A 16,112-nucleotide genomic window follows, 5' to 3' on the forward strand; every position below is an offset into this window, starting at 1 on the left:
GATTGAGGGGTAAACACTTAAGGGTACCAAGTAATTTGCATGGTTACTTCACACCTTGTTTTGTGATCCTCAGCATCCCAATCACAAAGCCTGAAGGGCACACTCGAGATTGAAACATGCCATTGAACAGTTCAATGAATCTCAAAGATCTAGGAGTTTCAAATCCAATTAAAAACCTAATTATTATTTCGTTTTTCATGGTGGAAATTGGTGAATCGTCACTCACCTACCTTCAAATATTTTATAGCTTGGATTACGGCATCCCTCTTCTAAGTTATAAAATAGTTTGTTGGGTCCTAGCCTTAATATTTCATATTGGGTGTCATATTAAGGACTTTAAATCAACTATCTTGAATATCTCCCAAAAGATTTCTGGTTTAGACATGTATGATCTTCCCAAATCTCTTGAAACAATCTTTCCTAATGAAGATGATGTCCCTTGGAAATCATACTTCTTTCACCTCCTCCAATTATTCTCCCTAACCCACAAGTTCTTGAAAAGTTTAAGATCACTCAAGCCCTATTGGCAAGGCAAGGTCTAGGTGTGGTCACATCTTGGAGATGTAGTCACATATTACAAGCCGGGAGAGTTGGGTGTCAAAGTCTTGAGAAAGTTGGTGGTTCAATCACTTTCTAAGTCACATAGTGAGTTCCTTTGGGACACCTATGAAACAGACTATGACAAGACCCTTAATGATCTTATCTATTTGTTAAGATCAACTTTCTTAAAACTCGATGGACATTGACAATAGTGACACAGGAAATCCAGAAAAGCATTCTCTTCCCAATGGAAAGGGATTGGCCATAGTCAACTCGGTTGACCAAATGGTAAAGAGAAAAGCTAAGTTTGTGATAGTCCCGTGTACCATTATCAAAGGGTCCATATGTGTATATTGCCAAAGGACGGGGCATTGGTTGCGAAGCTGCCAAACTTACCTAAGGAGGTTAAAGTCAATAAGTTTGACTCTACTTCAGGTAAACTCCACTATCTAACTCTGTTAAGTTTCTATTCTGAGATTCCTGATACATGATGTGACTGGGTCACATGGTAATGTTTTAAGAATCAAAGAAAAGTGAAGAAACTTAAAGAAAGAATATGTTGAATCTAATCGCATAGATGGATTTCTATCGCGTAGTTTGAAGATCGGATTCTTGAGCTACTTCTTAAGAGCTATGAGATATTGCTTAGGAATAGATAACAACAAGTTTTCATATGGATTGTAAGGATAAGTTTTCCGCATAGTTTTAAAATAAAAGAAAATTTTTGATTTTATTTATTTTAAAATATCCTTACAATGGCATTTGGGGAAAAAAATTGTTGCTTATATGATTCCATTAATAGCAAGAGTGGAAATATGAAATTGATTCCTTCATTTGTGGTAATGTCTAAATTTACCACATAAGGAAAGATTCTCATCACCCAAGTCTCAATTGGACCAGAACTTGGAATCATGCAAGTTGTATAGCATGATGAATGAGAACTTTCAAGTATTGGAAAATTAAGACTAATTACTTGTTCACATGGATGTGTGAGTCAAGTAAAAGACTAAGGGATCGAGTACACATTCTTGTGCACTGGTCAAGTCCACCACAAAAGATCAATAAGATTATTCGTCATAATTTACTAAAGTTCAGTAAATATGGTTATACTTACAAGCTTAAGTGTAATTCTGAGACATTGGAAAAAGGTTCCAATGTAAGGCAGAGCGAATAAGAAGAATCAAATTAGGCAGAAGGATAGAAGTTTCTCAAATCTGAAAAGATAGGAGAGTACTTTCGTATCAGTTTTTATGATCATCTTAATGATTTAGAGACCTTATCACAATTCATCCTCTAAGTGCTTTCTTATAGCTAAGAAGAGGAACTATGAATTGTTGAAGTGGTTAAATCAAGAAGATGATTCATACTTCGTTCCAAAACAATTCTTAGAGTCATACTCCAAGATTGTAACTTGAGTGACATGTCTCAAAGAAGGTTTAAAACACTTGTCAAATGTAAGAGTACAAGTTTTCTACTCTTGTACGTTTGAAATTGCTAAGTTGTGATGTTTTGGATAAAACAAAGACCAACTTAGGCCAATTATGTGAAGTGTTTGTCTTGGTTAGAATCCACACTATCTCTTGGATGTTTGACAAGGGAGTCTTATAGGTCAAGAGGACAGTGAGAGTCTTAAAGGTCTTGAAAGTCTCAAGAACTAATCAAGAATAGAACCGGAAGTTCTTCACTAACACACGACTTGAGGTTTATAACCTATCATGTTGACATATTCTGTGCCCATTCCAGTTAAAGTTGGCTTTGCATATGAGTTCTTAGAGTTCTCAATGTGTTGCACAACAACTTGGAAGCAATGGCAGGCCCTTGAGCTGCCAGGTGGCAAGAAGTTAAGATTGAGTTCCGTCCATATGAGTTTGGATTTGTCATTACCCTTGTCTTGTGACTATGGTTTTGACAATTCACATGGATAAGAACACATACACCATTAAATCTAAATGTGTCATAAGGTTTCTCTCCGATTCATGAAAATGATGGTGAGGAAACACTTTCACTAAGTAGATTTTATCTAGATAGCAATTGTGATATTTGCATTCTCAAAGTCGTTAGTGAAGCGTGTGTGGTTTACCGGCACACTAACCTGGACTTGTGAGAAGTGGCAAAAAGGTCTAACCATTATGATTACGACATCCCTCTTCATAATTGTTTAGACACACAAGTGTGCTATATAAGGGAAGGTGTATGTTTTTGATAAAGTTTTATCAAAACAATTTAGTATCAGAAATCTGAACTTTGGTAAGAAAGTCAGCTAATTTCTAAGTACATGTCAAAGCTAGTGGGAGCATAAGTGTTATGCTAATAATCATCATGTTAGTGGTAGCATGATAATTATGATAAAGTATTGCAAGTTAGCAATGTTAATTATAGAAAACAAAAGGTTTCAATTGGGAAAGAGTTGTTCTGCTATAATTAAGGGAGAGGAAATTGTACTTCATCTCAAATCTATAAGCTTAGATCATAAGGCTTTAATCATTTAGTCAAGGAAATATATATGAATTTCATGTTGGAATGGATCAACATAAGGAAATTCTGTATATGGGTCCATTATTTGCGTTCTAAAATTCGATTATGATTACGACATCCCTTTTCATAATCTAAATTATGAGAACTTGGCAAATAGAAATGGAAATGTTATAGCAAAAGACTGGTTTAGTCTTTATGTGAGACATCATGAATCGTGTCCCATATGCTTCGGATATAGGATCGATTACATGTGCTATATTTATCATTTCTAAAATTTTTCAAATGCCTGGGGCATTAAGAAGGGAAAAGGTTTAGAACTGTATATGACTAAAAGGATTAAACAATTGTTAAGGACAATCTAAGGCTTGCCAAAGATTGGTTGCTCAATGACAATTGGAAGTATAGTGATAATTCTGGAAGGACCAGATTGACATAATCTGCAAGGAGGCAACTCTTGTTCAGAAGTGATAGTCAAAATGGAATCTGGAAATGTTTCAAAGTTAGATTTTTCAATATGTTAAAGATTAGGAAACTTAATGCAAGAAGGATGTTTCTAAGGAGCTGATCTCCTTTGGAATGCTCTGTAATGGTTGTTGTCAAGTCTTTCTGACTTTGTGCATAATCATTACAAGAGGATCAATGCATATAAGTTTAGAATCTAACAGATTTCAGTAAATGGCATGAATTTGGAATTCTTGCATTTGCAGTAAGGATTTGGGAGTGTGAAAAGAGAATCATTGAAGTTATGTTCAATTGATCTAGTTCACAAAGTAAAGATCATAGACAAACATAGTATGCATACTTGGTGTATATCATGACTAGTGTTTAGAAAACATAGTGTACATGCTTGGAGCATGGGACAACTATTGTTTTAAATTCAAGAATAAAGTTGATAGCTGAAACAGTATACAATGAATAATGTGTAATCATATGGTGATAAATAAAAGGTTTTTTATTTATGTTCATAGGTTTTGATACCATATTGGATTCAATTATTATTGTGTTTCACTTTGCATGTTTTGACTTCCCGAATAAACTAGGTTATTCTTCCGAAATGACTAAGTTATTCAAACCATCCACAGTCGGTCATATGTTGGAAGTAGATATGAATTAAGACTATCATGGGTTGGCTTGTAGAGTTCTAAGGTGTTGGACAAAGGGCTACAACACTCATGAGTGCTCATAAGTTCTGATTATTGGATTCAACCCACGCTCATTGGAATCACTTCATGGATTTTATCACGAGTGATCATGAGACGATAATATCTTATATTCTTCAAACCTAGAGATATGAGTTGTTACTATGAGTTGGTTGTACAGTGATTGCACGAAAACGTATTTGGTAATTCGGTGCTATAAAACATGCCTTTGTGTATGATTCAACAAGTAGTAGAGCAAGCCATATGAGTCGAAGTTTATCCATTCCTTTTACCTTCGGGATAAAAGCGATATCTGTGGGCCCCTCGATGATTTGATGATGACAAATGGAAGTGCTCGGTCGGGCCAAGACTGATTTGATTTGTTCAATTAGTTAGTCATCATAAATCGGAAATCAGGAAACAACAAATTGACAGAGAGAATGATTATAATCCATGTCTCAGTTCATATGATATCTAGAATGGAGGAATATATGATCCCTTATCTAATGGACAAGTCATTGATAAAGGTCAGAGTTCATCTACAAGGTCAAAGTTCGACAGAAGCTTTTGAGAGCTACGATTGCCGGTCGGTTCTTGAAGTCATACGTAATAATAGTTTTAGACTTATCCAAGTGGGAGACTGTTGGATTAATGTCTAAGTCCATAACCATAATTGGTAAGACTTGACCCGACCCGGCATGGTCCATTTGGGTTGCATGGCATCATGCATTTGGATAGACTATAATGAGAGAAATAAGGCACTTATGGTTATTAATATATTATAAGTTCTAGTATATTAATAATAAGAATAATACGATTATTTAATTAGTATTGATCAAGAATTAATCTAGGGTTAATTAAGTGATCAAAAGAAGACTAATTAAATATATGGGTTGATTGTGTAAATCATCCATACTTGTATAGTGGGCTAATGCTCCATGGATTATCTAGTTGGGCCAAAACCCATATGATGATCCATGGTGTATTTGAACCCATGGATCCAAGGAAATGGAAATTCATGACAATTAGGGTTTACCCTAATTGTAACGCTATATAAAGATCTTATTCTTGACAAAATCGGTGACTAGTATCATACTAGAGAGAAAAAAAAAAGGGCTAGCCGATTTTCATGAAGTGTAGAATTCTCTCAAGTTATTCCAAGTGTATTTGGTGTTGTGTGAACCATTTGAGGTGTCACACTTGGGGCACTAGGCACTCAAGCTTCATGAAGACGTTCTACATGAAAAAGGTATGTATTCTATCTTGTTATATCCATTGTTTTGTATGCTAGATTAGGATAATACCTTGGATGTTCATAGTTGCATGTATAATAGAGAAAACATAGATCCAAGGTATTTAGGGTTGCATGTACACTTAGGAGTGTTAGAATGCTCATAACCCAACAATATCATCATCTCAAAAAACAAGAACAAGAAGTTAATGGGACAAAACTCAAGATCTAGCAACCTAGCATGATAAAAATCGAGTCTTGGACACTTACAAGGGTCCAAAACAGTGCTAGGGTGAATAATGGTGACTTGCTTGCTTCATCTTTGCTTCCTTCTTCCTTCTTTAGCTTAAAGGAACACCAAAACTAGCTCAATAATGGAGGTAAATGATTAGGGTTTTCTTTAGGGCTTAAGAAGGTTGATAGAGGTTGAGGATGAGCAAGCCCTAGCCTCCTCATTCCTTTAATATGGATAAAACCTAGAAAAATAGGGTTTGCATGACAACCGCCCACCACACCGTGGCCAATACTGCCACGTCGTGGCGACCTGAATGAACACACGACCCTTTTAAACCTTGCCACGTTGTGGCGGTACCTCAACTACGCTTTGACGATCCCTAAAATGACAATTTCAATTATGAATAATGTACCTCAGGATCCGGGTGTTACACTTAAGATCTTTAAATATGCCAAAATGTTTGGTCGTGCCCAAGATCCTAGGAAGAAAATAATTATATTCGGAAAACCATTTGATAAATTTAATTTGTTTGAAAATGCAAATATGTGTATTTGAAGTAATTGAGACAAAATAGTGTTAAAGTGGTGAAATAAGTGAATTTGGATAATAAATCTTCAGATACTAAAAAAAAACCAAGATACCACAAAATATTTTGATTATTTTAGTAAGATTTTAACGACGAAATCAAATAAACAATCAAGTATGTATGAAAAAATGTAACATCCAAAATACAACTCAAAGTTTTTTTTTTTATATATATATATATATATATATATATATATATATATATATATATATATATAATAAAATCATACGCTGAACGTCATATCATAAATACATACGTCAAATATCTCAAACCATAATAAAATGTCGTGATATAACTGTATCAAATCAAACTAAGTATCAAAACAATCTCCGAGGACAAAAACTGAAGCTGTGATGTGTGTGATGCCATCATCCCGAGCTCTTCCATTTACTTGCGGAAGTACCTGAAACCAAAACTGAAACTGTAACCACGAAGCTTAGTGAGCTCCCCCAATTTACCATATACCATACAAACATAAAACAACTACTGGGCCTTGCCCACTGCATCAGACCGAAGTTCGGAAACTGCATCGGACCGAAGTCCGGAACTACTGAGGCCTTGCCTCCTGCATTGGACCGAAATCCGGAACTAACTGCATCGGACCGAAGTCCGGAACTAACTGCATCAGACAGAAGTCCGGAACTACTGAACATAGCATAGCATAAACATATCAACTAACACAACAACACATACTGCATACTGCTTCGGGCCATAACCCGGAACACATAACACGCAAACCTGTCTGAGCCACGAAGGCGTCAAACATACTAACTACTGCATCGGACCGAGGTCCGGAAACTACTGCTAGCTAAACGGGCCGACATTGTGGCCTTAGACCCGTTCCTACTGAAGGAAACTCACCTCGTGAACTGGCTGCTGAGTGTATGGCTCTGGAAGCTATCTGCTGCTGCTCCGGTATCTCCCCGGCTACAATTCCACAACACACTCAATCAAATACTAATAACTGCATTGGGGTAAAATGACTCTTTTACCCCTGGCTAAAGTCAACTCTCCCGGTCAAAGTCAACTTACAGTTGACCTAACTCGCCGAGTTGGGCCGCCAACTCGCCGAGTCCCTCCTCTCACTTCTCAACCCTGTTCGCTGCTACTCGTCGAGTATGGCATCAACTCGATGAGTTCCCTTTCGATTCTAGAACTCAGGTTATCTGCATCCGACTCGCCGAGTTGTATGAACAACTCGACGAGTTGTTCTTGAATCTATGAAGATTGCCTTAGACTCGCCGAGTTGTATGAACAACTCGTCGAGTCCCTCCATTACTGAGTCTGACCTCCGGCTCACTGAGTCCATTCTACTACTCACTGGTCCCCACTCGGAATCACTCAAAAGGGGAAAAATCGGGGACTCGCGGCTCGACTCACCGAGTCGCATGCATGCAGTTACTAAAAACTCGATTCTGCTTGAATCCAGCGCATATAACTTGTAGATCTGGGTTTCTTATGCTCGATTAACACGTAAAGATTCTATCTTTACGTGCCCATAAGCATCCATGAAGATTAAAAGGCTCAAAAGGCATAATAAAGGCTAGATCTAGGGTTCTCATGCAAGGCAACTCGAAAAAGGAAATAGATTAGGGCTCTAAAACTCCTAAATGAACAGATCTAGGGATATCTCGACCCAACAAGGCATCCATACAACTATAAAGCTTGGAAAATACATTAAACTAGCCTTAGAGGTGTTCTAATGGAGGTTTTAAGCACAAAACAGAATAATTCCGAGACATACTTCAATGAACTCTGACTTTGACCTTGGATCTTTGCTCTACACTTCCTCTTTTTGGTCCTTTCTTCTTCTTCTTCTTCAATCCTTCAAGAATCCATACAAAACACTTTAATCATACAAGGAATGGTTTAGGGTTTCTCACAAGCTCTCTGAGGGTGGAGGAGGCGAGTTGGGGCACATAACATTGCTTAAATAGTGAGCAAACCCGGGGATTTAGGGTTTCTTCCTGGCAGGCGGACTCGCCGAGTCCCGAATATGAACTCGTCGAGTCGCCGACTTACACGTGCTCGAAATCCCGTCTCTACTCGACGAGTGGGGCTATAGACTCACCGAGTCCCTCTTGAAAACTTCTAAATAAGTAACATGGAAACAACATACCAGAGACGAGTCGTTACAAAAAATGTTGTAATCGATTAAACAACATTTTAACATAGAGATGTACGAGAAAAATTATTAATCCTTTTGGATCTCCAACATAAAACATCAGGATGTAATGAAATTACATGCCTTAGAACTTATATAAATTAAAATGTAATTACAAGTGTTAGTTGATCGTGTTGTACTATTATAAGTGTAAAAGAGCTCAAACGTCGAAAGAAAGAAGATGAGAGTAAAGAGATAATGTGTGTGAGAGTAGAAATTAACTAGGCTTTTATACATGTGCTCATGACAAACATTCCTAAATTATAGGGATCTTCCTTGATCCATGCTTGCCACGGTTTTGTAGGACGACTTCAATATATTTATGCTTTGACCACATATCTTTTGACCTGATATACTCATTTTTAATCAAACCTTTAGCAGCTGCATAAAGGATAATAAAAAATACGATAACAGACCCAATATATTGACTAAATCCAAGATCTTAGGCTTACCTAAGATGTTAGTATAAATTCAAGATATTAAAAATGTTAATACAAAAAATTCTACCCATAACAATATGGATCCAGTACACCTTGCCTTGCCTAGACCTATGTTGTGTTGTATGTATTTTATGTTTTTTTTGGGTTTGTAATATTTGTGACCTACATGTCACTTTAAAATTTGGGATTATGTAATATATTTTTTCCTTTAGAATGAATGTAATAGTTTAGTTAGGAAAAATGTATTAGATTATCAAAACTTTGTAATAATCCAAAGAATGAAGATTTCAAGTTAATGATCATGAAGAGTGGAGGCCATAGAGTTGTACCGAGCATGAATAGTTGGTGACAGATCGAATGGGAGCTTCAAGTGTCATTTTACTCCTAGTTTGACTTTGTCTTTCTACGTTCGGCTCATGAGAAAGACACATATGAATGATATGCGTTAGGCTGAACGAAGTGAGGTTCGTCAATGCTCGCTACAAGACAACAACGCCCCCTAGCACTCGCTAGGGGACTCGCCAAAGGTTAATCGTAAATTGCATCGCGAGTAGAAAGAGAAAGCAATGGAAGAATTTCATTGGTGCAAATGAATTGAAACACATTGCAAATAGTTTGACTCCTTTAGTTTCCAGCCATTTATTTAATTTATCACTTTTTTTATTTCCAACTACCTAACTCAATTCTACATTTACTTTTTATAGTAAAAAAATGTTTTTTATAATAAAATTCAAAATTTATAATACCATTTCACTACTTTCATACAAAAAAAACATTATTTAATAAATAAAAATAAAAAATTTCATCTACCATTCAACTACTATAAATCAAACCACATTCTTAACATTTCACACACACACAAAATATCATTATTTCCCTCACATACTCTCTTAATTCACGAACACAAAAAATATCTTATCTCAACCAGAAAAAACCCAAGGACCAACAAAAAGAAATTGTTAACCCTTCTATCACTAAACCTTCTACATCTAGAATCCAGACCCTTAATCACAAAAAAGATACTTGTAAACAGTATAGAATTGGAATCACGAACATTTAAAAGTTAACAAAGAAAATTTAAGAATTATGAAAATTATATTTTCAAGTATAAGATAAAATTCTTTCTAAAAAGGATACTCATAAACATCATAAGGCAAAAATTTACAAAAAAGGAAAAAAAAAAAAAAAAAAGTTTACGGCCGTCATCTGAATGTTATAAAATAAAGAAGCGCCGGAAGGTTTCCAGTGAAGAAAAAAAATGGATTCTGAAGAGAATCTAGAGATGGAAAAAACCAGGTTGATAAGCTTGGCTCTCGAATTCGGATTCGATGAAGAATCCGCTCGCATTTGCTTAGATCGTCTTGTTGGTCTCTACGGTGATAAACCCTCTCTCAAACAATATGTTTCAGTTTAGAACCCTAGAAATGGATTATAAACTTCTCTTTCCTGTCAGATTATTTAAATTTGTACTTCATGATTATTTTCGACTCTTCAATTGAACGTTGTTATAAATCTTCATATGATTTCAACTGGTGAAATGTAAAGCTTCAAGTTTTGTTTAATTTCGGACTTATTAACGAATAAATAAAATCTTCACATCTTTGAGCATTCTGAACATTTTGCGTTAAATATGGAGCAAATTTCAAACCGATAACTAAAATAGGGCAAATTTTATGAACTAATATTCTAATTCATTCTGTAGGCAATGATGGGAGGGACTTCATCACTGTGGAACATTGCGGCGATGATTTTCTTGCATCACTTGCGGAAACGATGCAAGATAGTGAGGATTGGGACGATTTACAAGCTTTGGAGACTGAAGCGTGTGGAACCCTAGCAGACATGTTTGACAAGGACTCATCGAGACATAATGAAACTGATGAAGATGATATTATGGGACCTTTTGTTCATGTATCAAAGAACCCATCATCCAAACTTCAGAAACATGATAACTTGCTTCATCTGGATTCTACAAGTGAAGACGAAGACCCAGATTTCAATATCTCAAGCAAGAAGGATGTAAAATCTACATATTCCTCATCTTATAATAAAAGCAACCAGATGCCAATTCCCCCACAAAGCACTTCAAATAAGAAGGTGAAAGAATCCTGTCTTTATCATCATGTCTAACAATTGTTTAATGATGCAATTGCTTTGGAATCTGTTGTAGGATGACAAGACCAAAACCACACAACCTTCAGTTTTATCATTTTTTGGTAAGAAGACATGTCCCACAGCATTAAATGGACATGAAACTCTTAGCTATGAAGAACTGAAGTCACTGGATGATCTTGAATTAGCAAATGTTGTGATATTTGGTAATAAAGCATTTCGTCCTTTACAACATCAAGCTTGTAAAGCATTTGTGCAGAAGCGTGATTGCTTTGTTCTTATGCCAACTGGTGGTGGAAAAAGTCTATGTTACCAGGTATTTATTTACTTTAATACAATACACCATTTATCCCTTCAATCTTTATAAGGATCCATTGTTCTTTTGCTTATAATGCAGCTACCTGCAACAATGCAGACAGGTGTCACCATTGTCATCTCCCCTTTACTATCTCTAATTCAGGATCAGATAATCACTTTGAATCTCAAGTTTGGAGTCCCTTCAACTTTTTTAAATTCACAACAAACTACTTCACAAGCCAGTGCTGTGCTTCAAGAATTAAGGCAAGCATGTTAATTTTTGTGAAGTATATCTATTTTTTTTTTTTTTAGTATATGGTGGAAATGAAATAAGTCAAATAACATTCTTTGATGTTTTAGGAGAGAGAAACCATCATGCAAGCTGTTGTATGTTACCCCTGAAAGAATTGCTGGAAACTTGTCATTTCAAGACACATTAAAATCTCTACACAACAAGGTTCCTTTCATGATAATTCACATCAAACTTTCCAAAACAGAATTTCAAATAAAGTTTTTTTTTTTTTTTTTTTTTTTTTTTTTTTTTTTTTTGAATATTCACACATTTTACAGGGACAACTTGCTGGATTTGTTGTTGATGAAGCACATTGTGTCAGGTATGATGACATACATACATACATACATGAATACATACATACTGAATTTTGTTTATTCAGCCAATGGGGACATGATTTTCGTCCAGATTACAGAGTGTTGGGGTGTCTAAAGCAGAATTTTCCAAATGTTCCTGTCATGGCATTAACTGCAACTGCAACACATTCAGTTCGTAAGGTATTGCTCTTATTATGAGATGGTATGTGCAAAAAGACATAAATGCCCTTTGTGATGGGGATATTTGGTTTCATGCAGGACATTTTGAAAGCTTTAAGGATTCCACATGCTGTTGTTCTAGAAACGAGTTTTGATAGGCCGAATCTGAAGTATGAAGTGATTGAGAAAAACAAAGAGCCACTGAAACAGCTTGGAAAGTTACTATCTGATCGATTCAAAGACTCATCAGGGATAGTTTATTGTCTTTCTAAAAACGAATGTGCAGAAGTTTCAAAGTTTTTAAATGAAAAATGTAAAATAAAAACTGTATTTTATCATGCTGGTTTATCTGCACGACAAAGGGTGGCTGTGCAGCAGAAATGGCACACGGGAGAGGTGCATGTGGTGTGTGCCACTATTGCCTTTGGGATGGGAATAGATAAGCCTGATGTTGTAAGTCTACAATTAAACACACTCTATATGTTTTTTTTTTTAAAAAAAATAAAAATTGTTGAGAGGTAAAAATGTTGATTTGTTATCAACATTTTCAGCGATTTGTGATTCACAATACGTTGTCAAAGTCGATTGAAAGTTATTATCAAGAATCTGGAAGAGCTGGAAGAGATAATCTCCCTTCAGAATGTGTTGCTTTGTATCAGAAAAAAGATTTTAGTCGAATTGTTTGCATGTTAAGAAGTGGAGGGGGTAAAAGTGAAAGTTTTAAAATAGCAATGGGTCAAGCTCGTCAAATGAAACAGTATTGTGAAGAAAAGGTAACCCATTTTATTTCCTGTTTTCATTTTTTTGAAATAACTTCATTCTACTTTTCATGTTTGTAATAAGAAGATGATGAGTTTTGTTTTGATTTGTAGGAAAAATGTCGTAGACAAATGTTGTTGGAGCATTTTGGGGAATCTTTTAACAGAAGAGTATGCAAAAATGGATCTAATCCTTGTGATAACTGTTTCAAGACATGATCGATTTTTAATGTTAAACTTTGGACTCTTGATTTGGGTTTTTTTTTGACATTTGATTCTAAATTTTTGATCCCATGAAAATTTAGCAATCTTCGTGCTCGCTCTTTTTCACAAGTTTTCAATGTCTTGTCAGTTGGGTTTGATGATGTGCGATGGATACTAATTTGAACGGTATTTTTTTTATAATTACGACAATTTTTGATTCATGATATTTAATAACTTAACAAATATTTCTAGAAAACTTGGTTTCATATATAGGGCAAATGAAAAAAAAAAAAAAAGAAAAAAAAAGAAACCTGCAGTAGCTTGACTGTTTTTAGCAAAAAAGCAATGAAGTTTCAAAGTTTTTTCAAAGTTTCTTCATTTTAGTTTTTTTTTTTTTTTTGACCTATTCAGCCATTTAAGGAATCTAACTAGTATACAAGTTTACTCAAATTTTATATATAAGGTGTGTTTGGCAAAAGTAGCTGTTAGCTGGTAGCGTGTAGCGGGAAGCTGTAGCTTTTATTTGTTATATGAATGTTTGGCAAAAATAACTGGTAGCGTGTAGCGGGAAGCTGTAGCTTTTATTTGTTATATGAATGTTTGGCAAAAATAACTGGAAGTTTTTGAAATATATAAAACTACATAAAAGATCAATTTATTAAAAACATATAAATATATAAATATATTTTTAAGGGTAATTATGGAAATTGGTTTCAAAAGCTCATAAGTGTTTTGTTAAACGCTGCGTTTTGTTAAAACTAAAAGCTAAACGCTCGTACTGCCAAACGAAGCTTTTTGTTTAAATTAGAACGTTTTATCAAAAGCCTCGTGTTCCCCCTATTGAATGAAATGCAAAAACCACTATGTTCAATTTGACTACAAACAATTCTATGTTCCACTTGACTCCTACCGATACCATGTTCAATTGTACAACTACCAATTCAATCTTGAGATTTAGTAAGAATAGCAGACGGTATACTAATCAGGACTCTTCTTTTCTACGAACAAATCAGTACTCGCACTATTGAGAGAACATGGATTGGATTGGTACTCGAAGGGCTTCCCCTTCCTCTGTCTTTGACTGACCACAAAAAAAACAACAAATAAACGGAAACGTGTCACCAAAGCAACACTTTCAGGATTAATTACAGGCCATTCAAAAAACTCCCTAACAAACACACCGATGTATAATATGTAATTTTTAGGGTAAATTACACAAATGGTTCCTGTGGTTTAGGATAGTCTGCATGGTTGATCCCTATAAAAATTTATTAACTCAAACCATCCTTATTATATGTTTTTGTTATACATTTGATCCTTATAAATATAAAATGACAAGATTATCCGATATTTTGTATTATTTATCTATTATTATAAATTATAAAAAAAAAAACACAAATTAAACAAAAAAAATAAAAAATAAAATAAAGAGTAAATTACACGAATGGTCCCTATGGTTTAGGGCAATTTGTGCGTTTGGTCCCTAACTTATTTTTTTAACTCGAAAGGTCTTTACTGTTTGTTTTTGTTATGCGTTCGGTCCCTGTCTTATCTAAAAAGACTATTTTCCTCTTGATTTATTAATTTATTTAAATAAACACCCCACCTTCACCCACCTTCACCTTACCTTACATTCCCCACTATTTTTTCCTATTTAAATAATAATATTTTTAGGTAAAACAGGAACCAAGCGTGCAACAAAAATAAACAGTAGGGATCAAGTACGTAAAAAAACAAACAACAGGGACCTTCCGAGTTAAAAAAATAAATTAAGGACCAAACAAGCAAATTACTCCGAACCATATCTAAAATAAAAAGTGTATAAGGTCGTCATCATCCCTTCGTCTCTTTCCAGTTCATCTCCATTCTTTCTTCCCAATTTCAAACTTCCGTCGCCTCCATAGACATCGTCTTATACCCCGCCGCCGACCACCTTTGTTGCCGAAGATCACTTCTTCTGCCGGAAACAATACCATTCGTATGGTGAAGATCAATCGTTGTACACCTCACAATTTGACTGGGGGATTTTACAGGTGGGGGTCAAATCCTTAAAACGACATCAGAAATCAATTAAAGAGATCGAAACCATTCTAGAAATCAAATCCATCTAAGAAATCAATCACTTATATAAACATCTAATGCAATAGCTTTGATTTCTTCTCATTTGAAGCCTAATCAAGTTGACCTGGACACGATTCTGTCGAAAAATGTGTTTGACCTACCTGGTTCCCTTTGTCGGAAGGATCTTCGCCACCCCCTTTTGGTTCGGTCGTCTTTCTCGCCGTCGTCGCTGCCTGTAAACCCCCTCATTCGTCGAAAATATGGTACTGATTTGGTTTGGTTTTGGAATAATTTTGCCCTGCTCAAGAGTAATTGGATGATTTTTGTCTGATATTGGTTCATCGTTGGATGTGAAGACATTGAAAGTCTATATTGGAGCTTTGATGTAGGGATTCACCCTATCGAGTTAAAAACTCTAAAACGTTGAGAAAGTTTCTCTTAAACATCTCTAAACTAAAACACATGGATTTGGGAATAAGTTCCTTTGGATTGAGTTGCAGGTTCTTAAAAGATCTTCCAGGGAGGTGGAGGGTGGGGTTTGATGGGAAGGGATGAGGAAGTGGACCCACATATTTAATTAATATTTTGTTTATATTTAATTAATACTTTTTTTAAATATCTAATAATTTAAAAAAAATAAAAGAAATAAATCAGTCTTTTTAGAATGGATAGGGATCAAGCTCGCAACAAAAATATAAAATAGGGACGGTCCAAGTTAAAAAAAGTTGTTAGGGACCAAACATGCAGATTACCCCAAACCACGTGGACCATCTGTGTATATATATAATTTTTTAAGTTTTTTTATGTATTTAGATAATTTTATGTATTTTGGTATATTTTTTTTATGTATTTATGTATTTTAAGTTTTTATATAATATGTTTTTATAAATTTTTAAGTATTTTAAATATATAAATGTATTTGTTACACATTAATGTATTTTTTTTAATTATTGAAAGTGTTAGGTGCTAAATTTGGTATATTTGCCAAATTTTCAAAAATTAAAACTGAAGTTTTATCTCTAAACATGAGAGGTGTGGTAGATACGCATAAAGCAGAGTGCATTCGTAACATCATGAAATCTCATGAAATTAATTTCATTAG

At 35.0% G+C, this 16,112-nt stretch overlaps 1 protein-coding gene and 1 long non-coding RNA gene across 3 annotated transcripts; one reads left to right on the forward strand and one right to left on the reverse strand.

The window, feature by feature from the left end:
- The first annotated feature begins 10,034 nt into the window (after positions 1-10,034).
- RECQI1 (RECQ helicase l1) lies at positions 10,035-13,078 on the forward strand. Of its 2 annotated transcripts, none has more exons than XM_078965424.1 (10): positions 10,035-10,186; positions 10,513-10,907; positions 10,981-11,238; positions 11,338-11,483; positions 11,580-11,676; positions 11,790-11,833; positions 11,894-12,008; positions 12,087-12,440; positions 12,539-12,760; positions 12,860-13,078. In XM_078965424.1, exons 1-10 carry the CDS (start codon positions 10,069-10,071, stop codon positions 12,962-12,964), a joined length of 1,854 nt encoding a protein of 617 aa, XP_078821550.1. In that variant the 5' UTR covers positions 10,035-10,068; the 3' UTR covers positions 12,965-13,078. The 2 variants fall into 2 exon arrangements, with proteins under 2 accessions (XP_078821550.1, XP_078821549.1); XM_078965423.1 differs by having other exon boundaries at positions 10,036-10,186; positions 11,320-11,483.
- A 1,575-nt stretch (positions 13,079-14,653) lies between these two features.
- LOC145004045 (uncharacterized) lies at positions 14,654-15,617 on the reverse strand. Its single transcript, XR_013662252.1, has 2 exons — positions 15,172-15,617; positions 14,654-14,996 (listed from the first exon to the last, which is right to left on the reverse strand). It is a non-coding gene; the product is annotated as an uncharacterized LOC145004045 (long non-coding RNA).
- Positions 15,618-16,112: the final 495 nt, after the last annotated feature.

Source organism: Lactuca saligna, chromosome 7, assembly GCF_052625555.1.
Source record: "Lactuca saligna cultivar CGN05327 chromosome 7, ASM5262555v1, whole genome shotgun sequence".
NCBI lineage: Eukaryota > Viridiplantae > Streptophyta > Magnoliopsida > Asterales > Asteraceae > Lactuca > Lactuca saligna.

What these genes read in the sequence shown, in the direction of transcription:
- RECQI1 (XM_078965423.1), top strand. Translation starts at nt 10,069, where the DNA reads ATGGATTCTGAAGAGAATCTAGAGATGGAAAAAACCAGGTTGATAAGC. An exon ending in GAAAAAGTCTATGTTACCAG is followed by an intron (nt 11,239 to 11,319) that starts GTATTTATTTAC and finishes CTTATAATGCAG; the next exon opens with CTACCTGCAACAATGCAGAC. An exon ending in GAATAGATAAGCCTGATGTT is followed by an intron (nt 12,441 to 12,538) that starts GTAAGTCTACAA and finishes CAACATTTTCAG; the next exon opens with CGATTTGTGATTCACAATAC.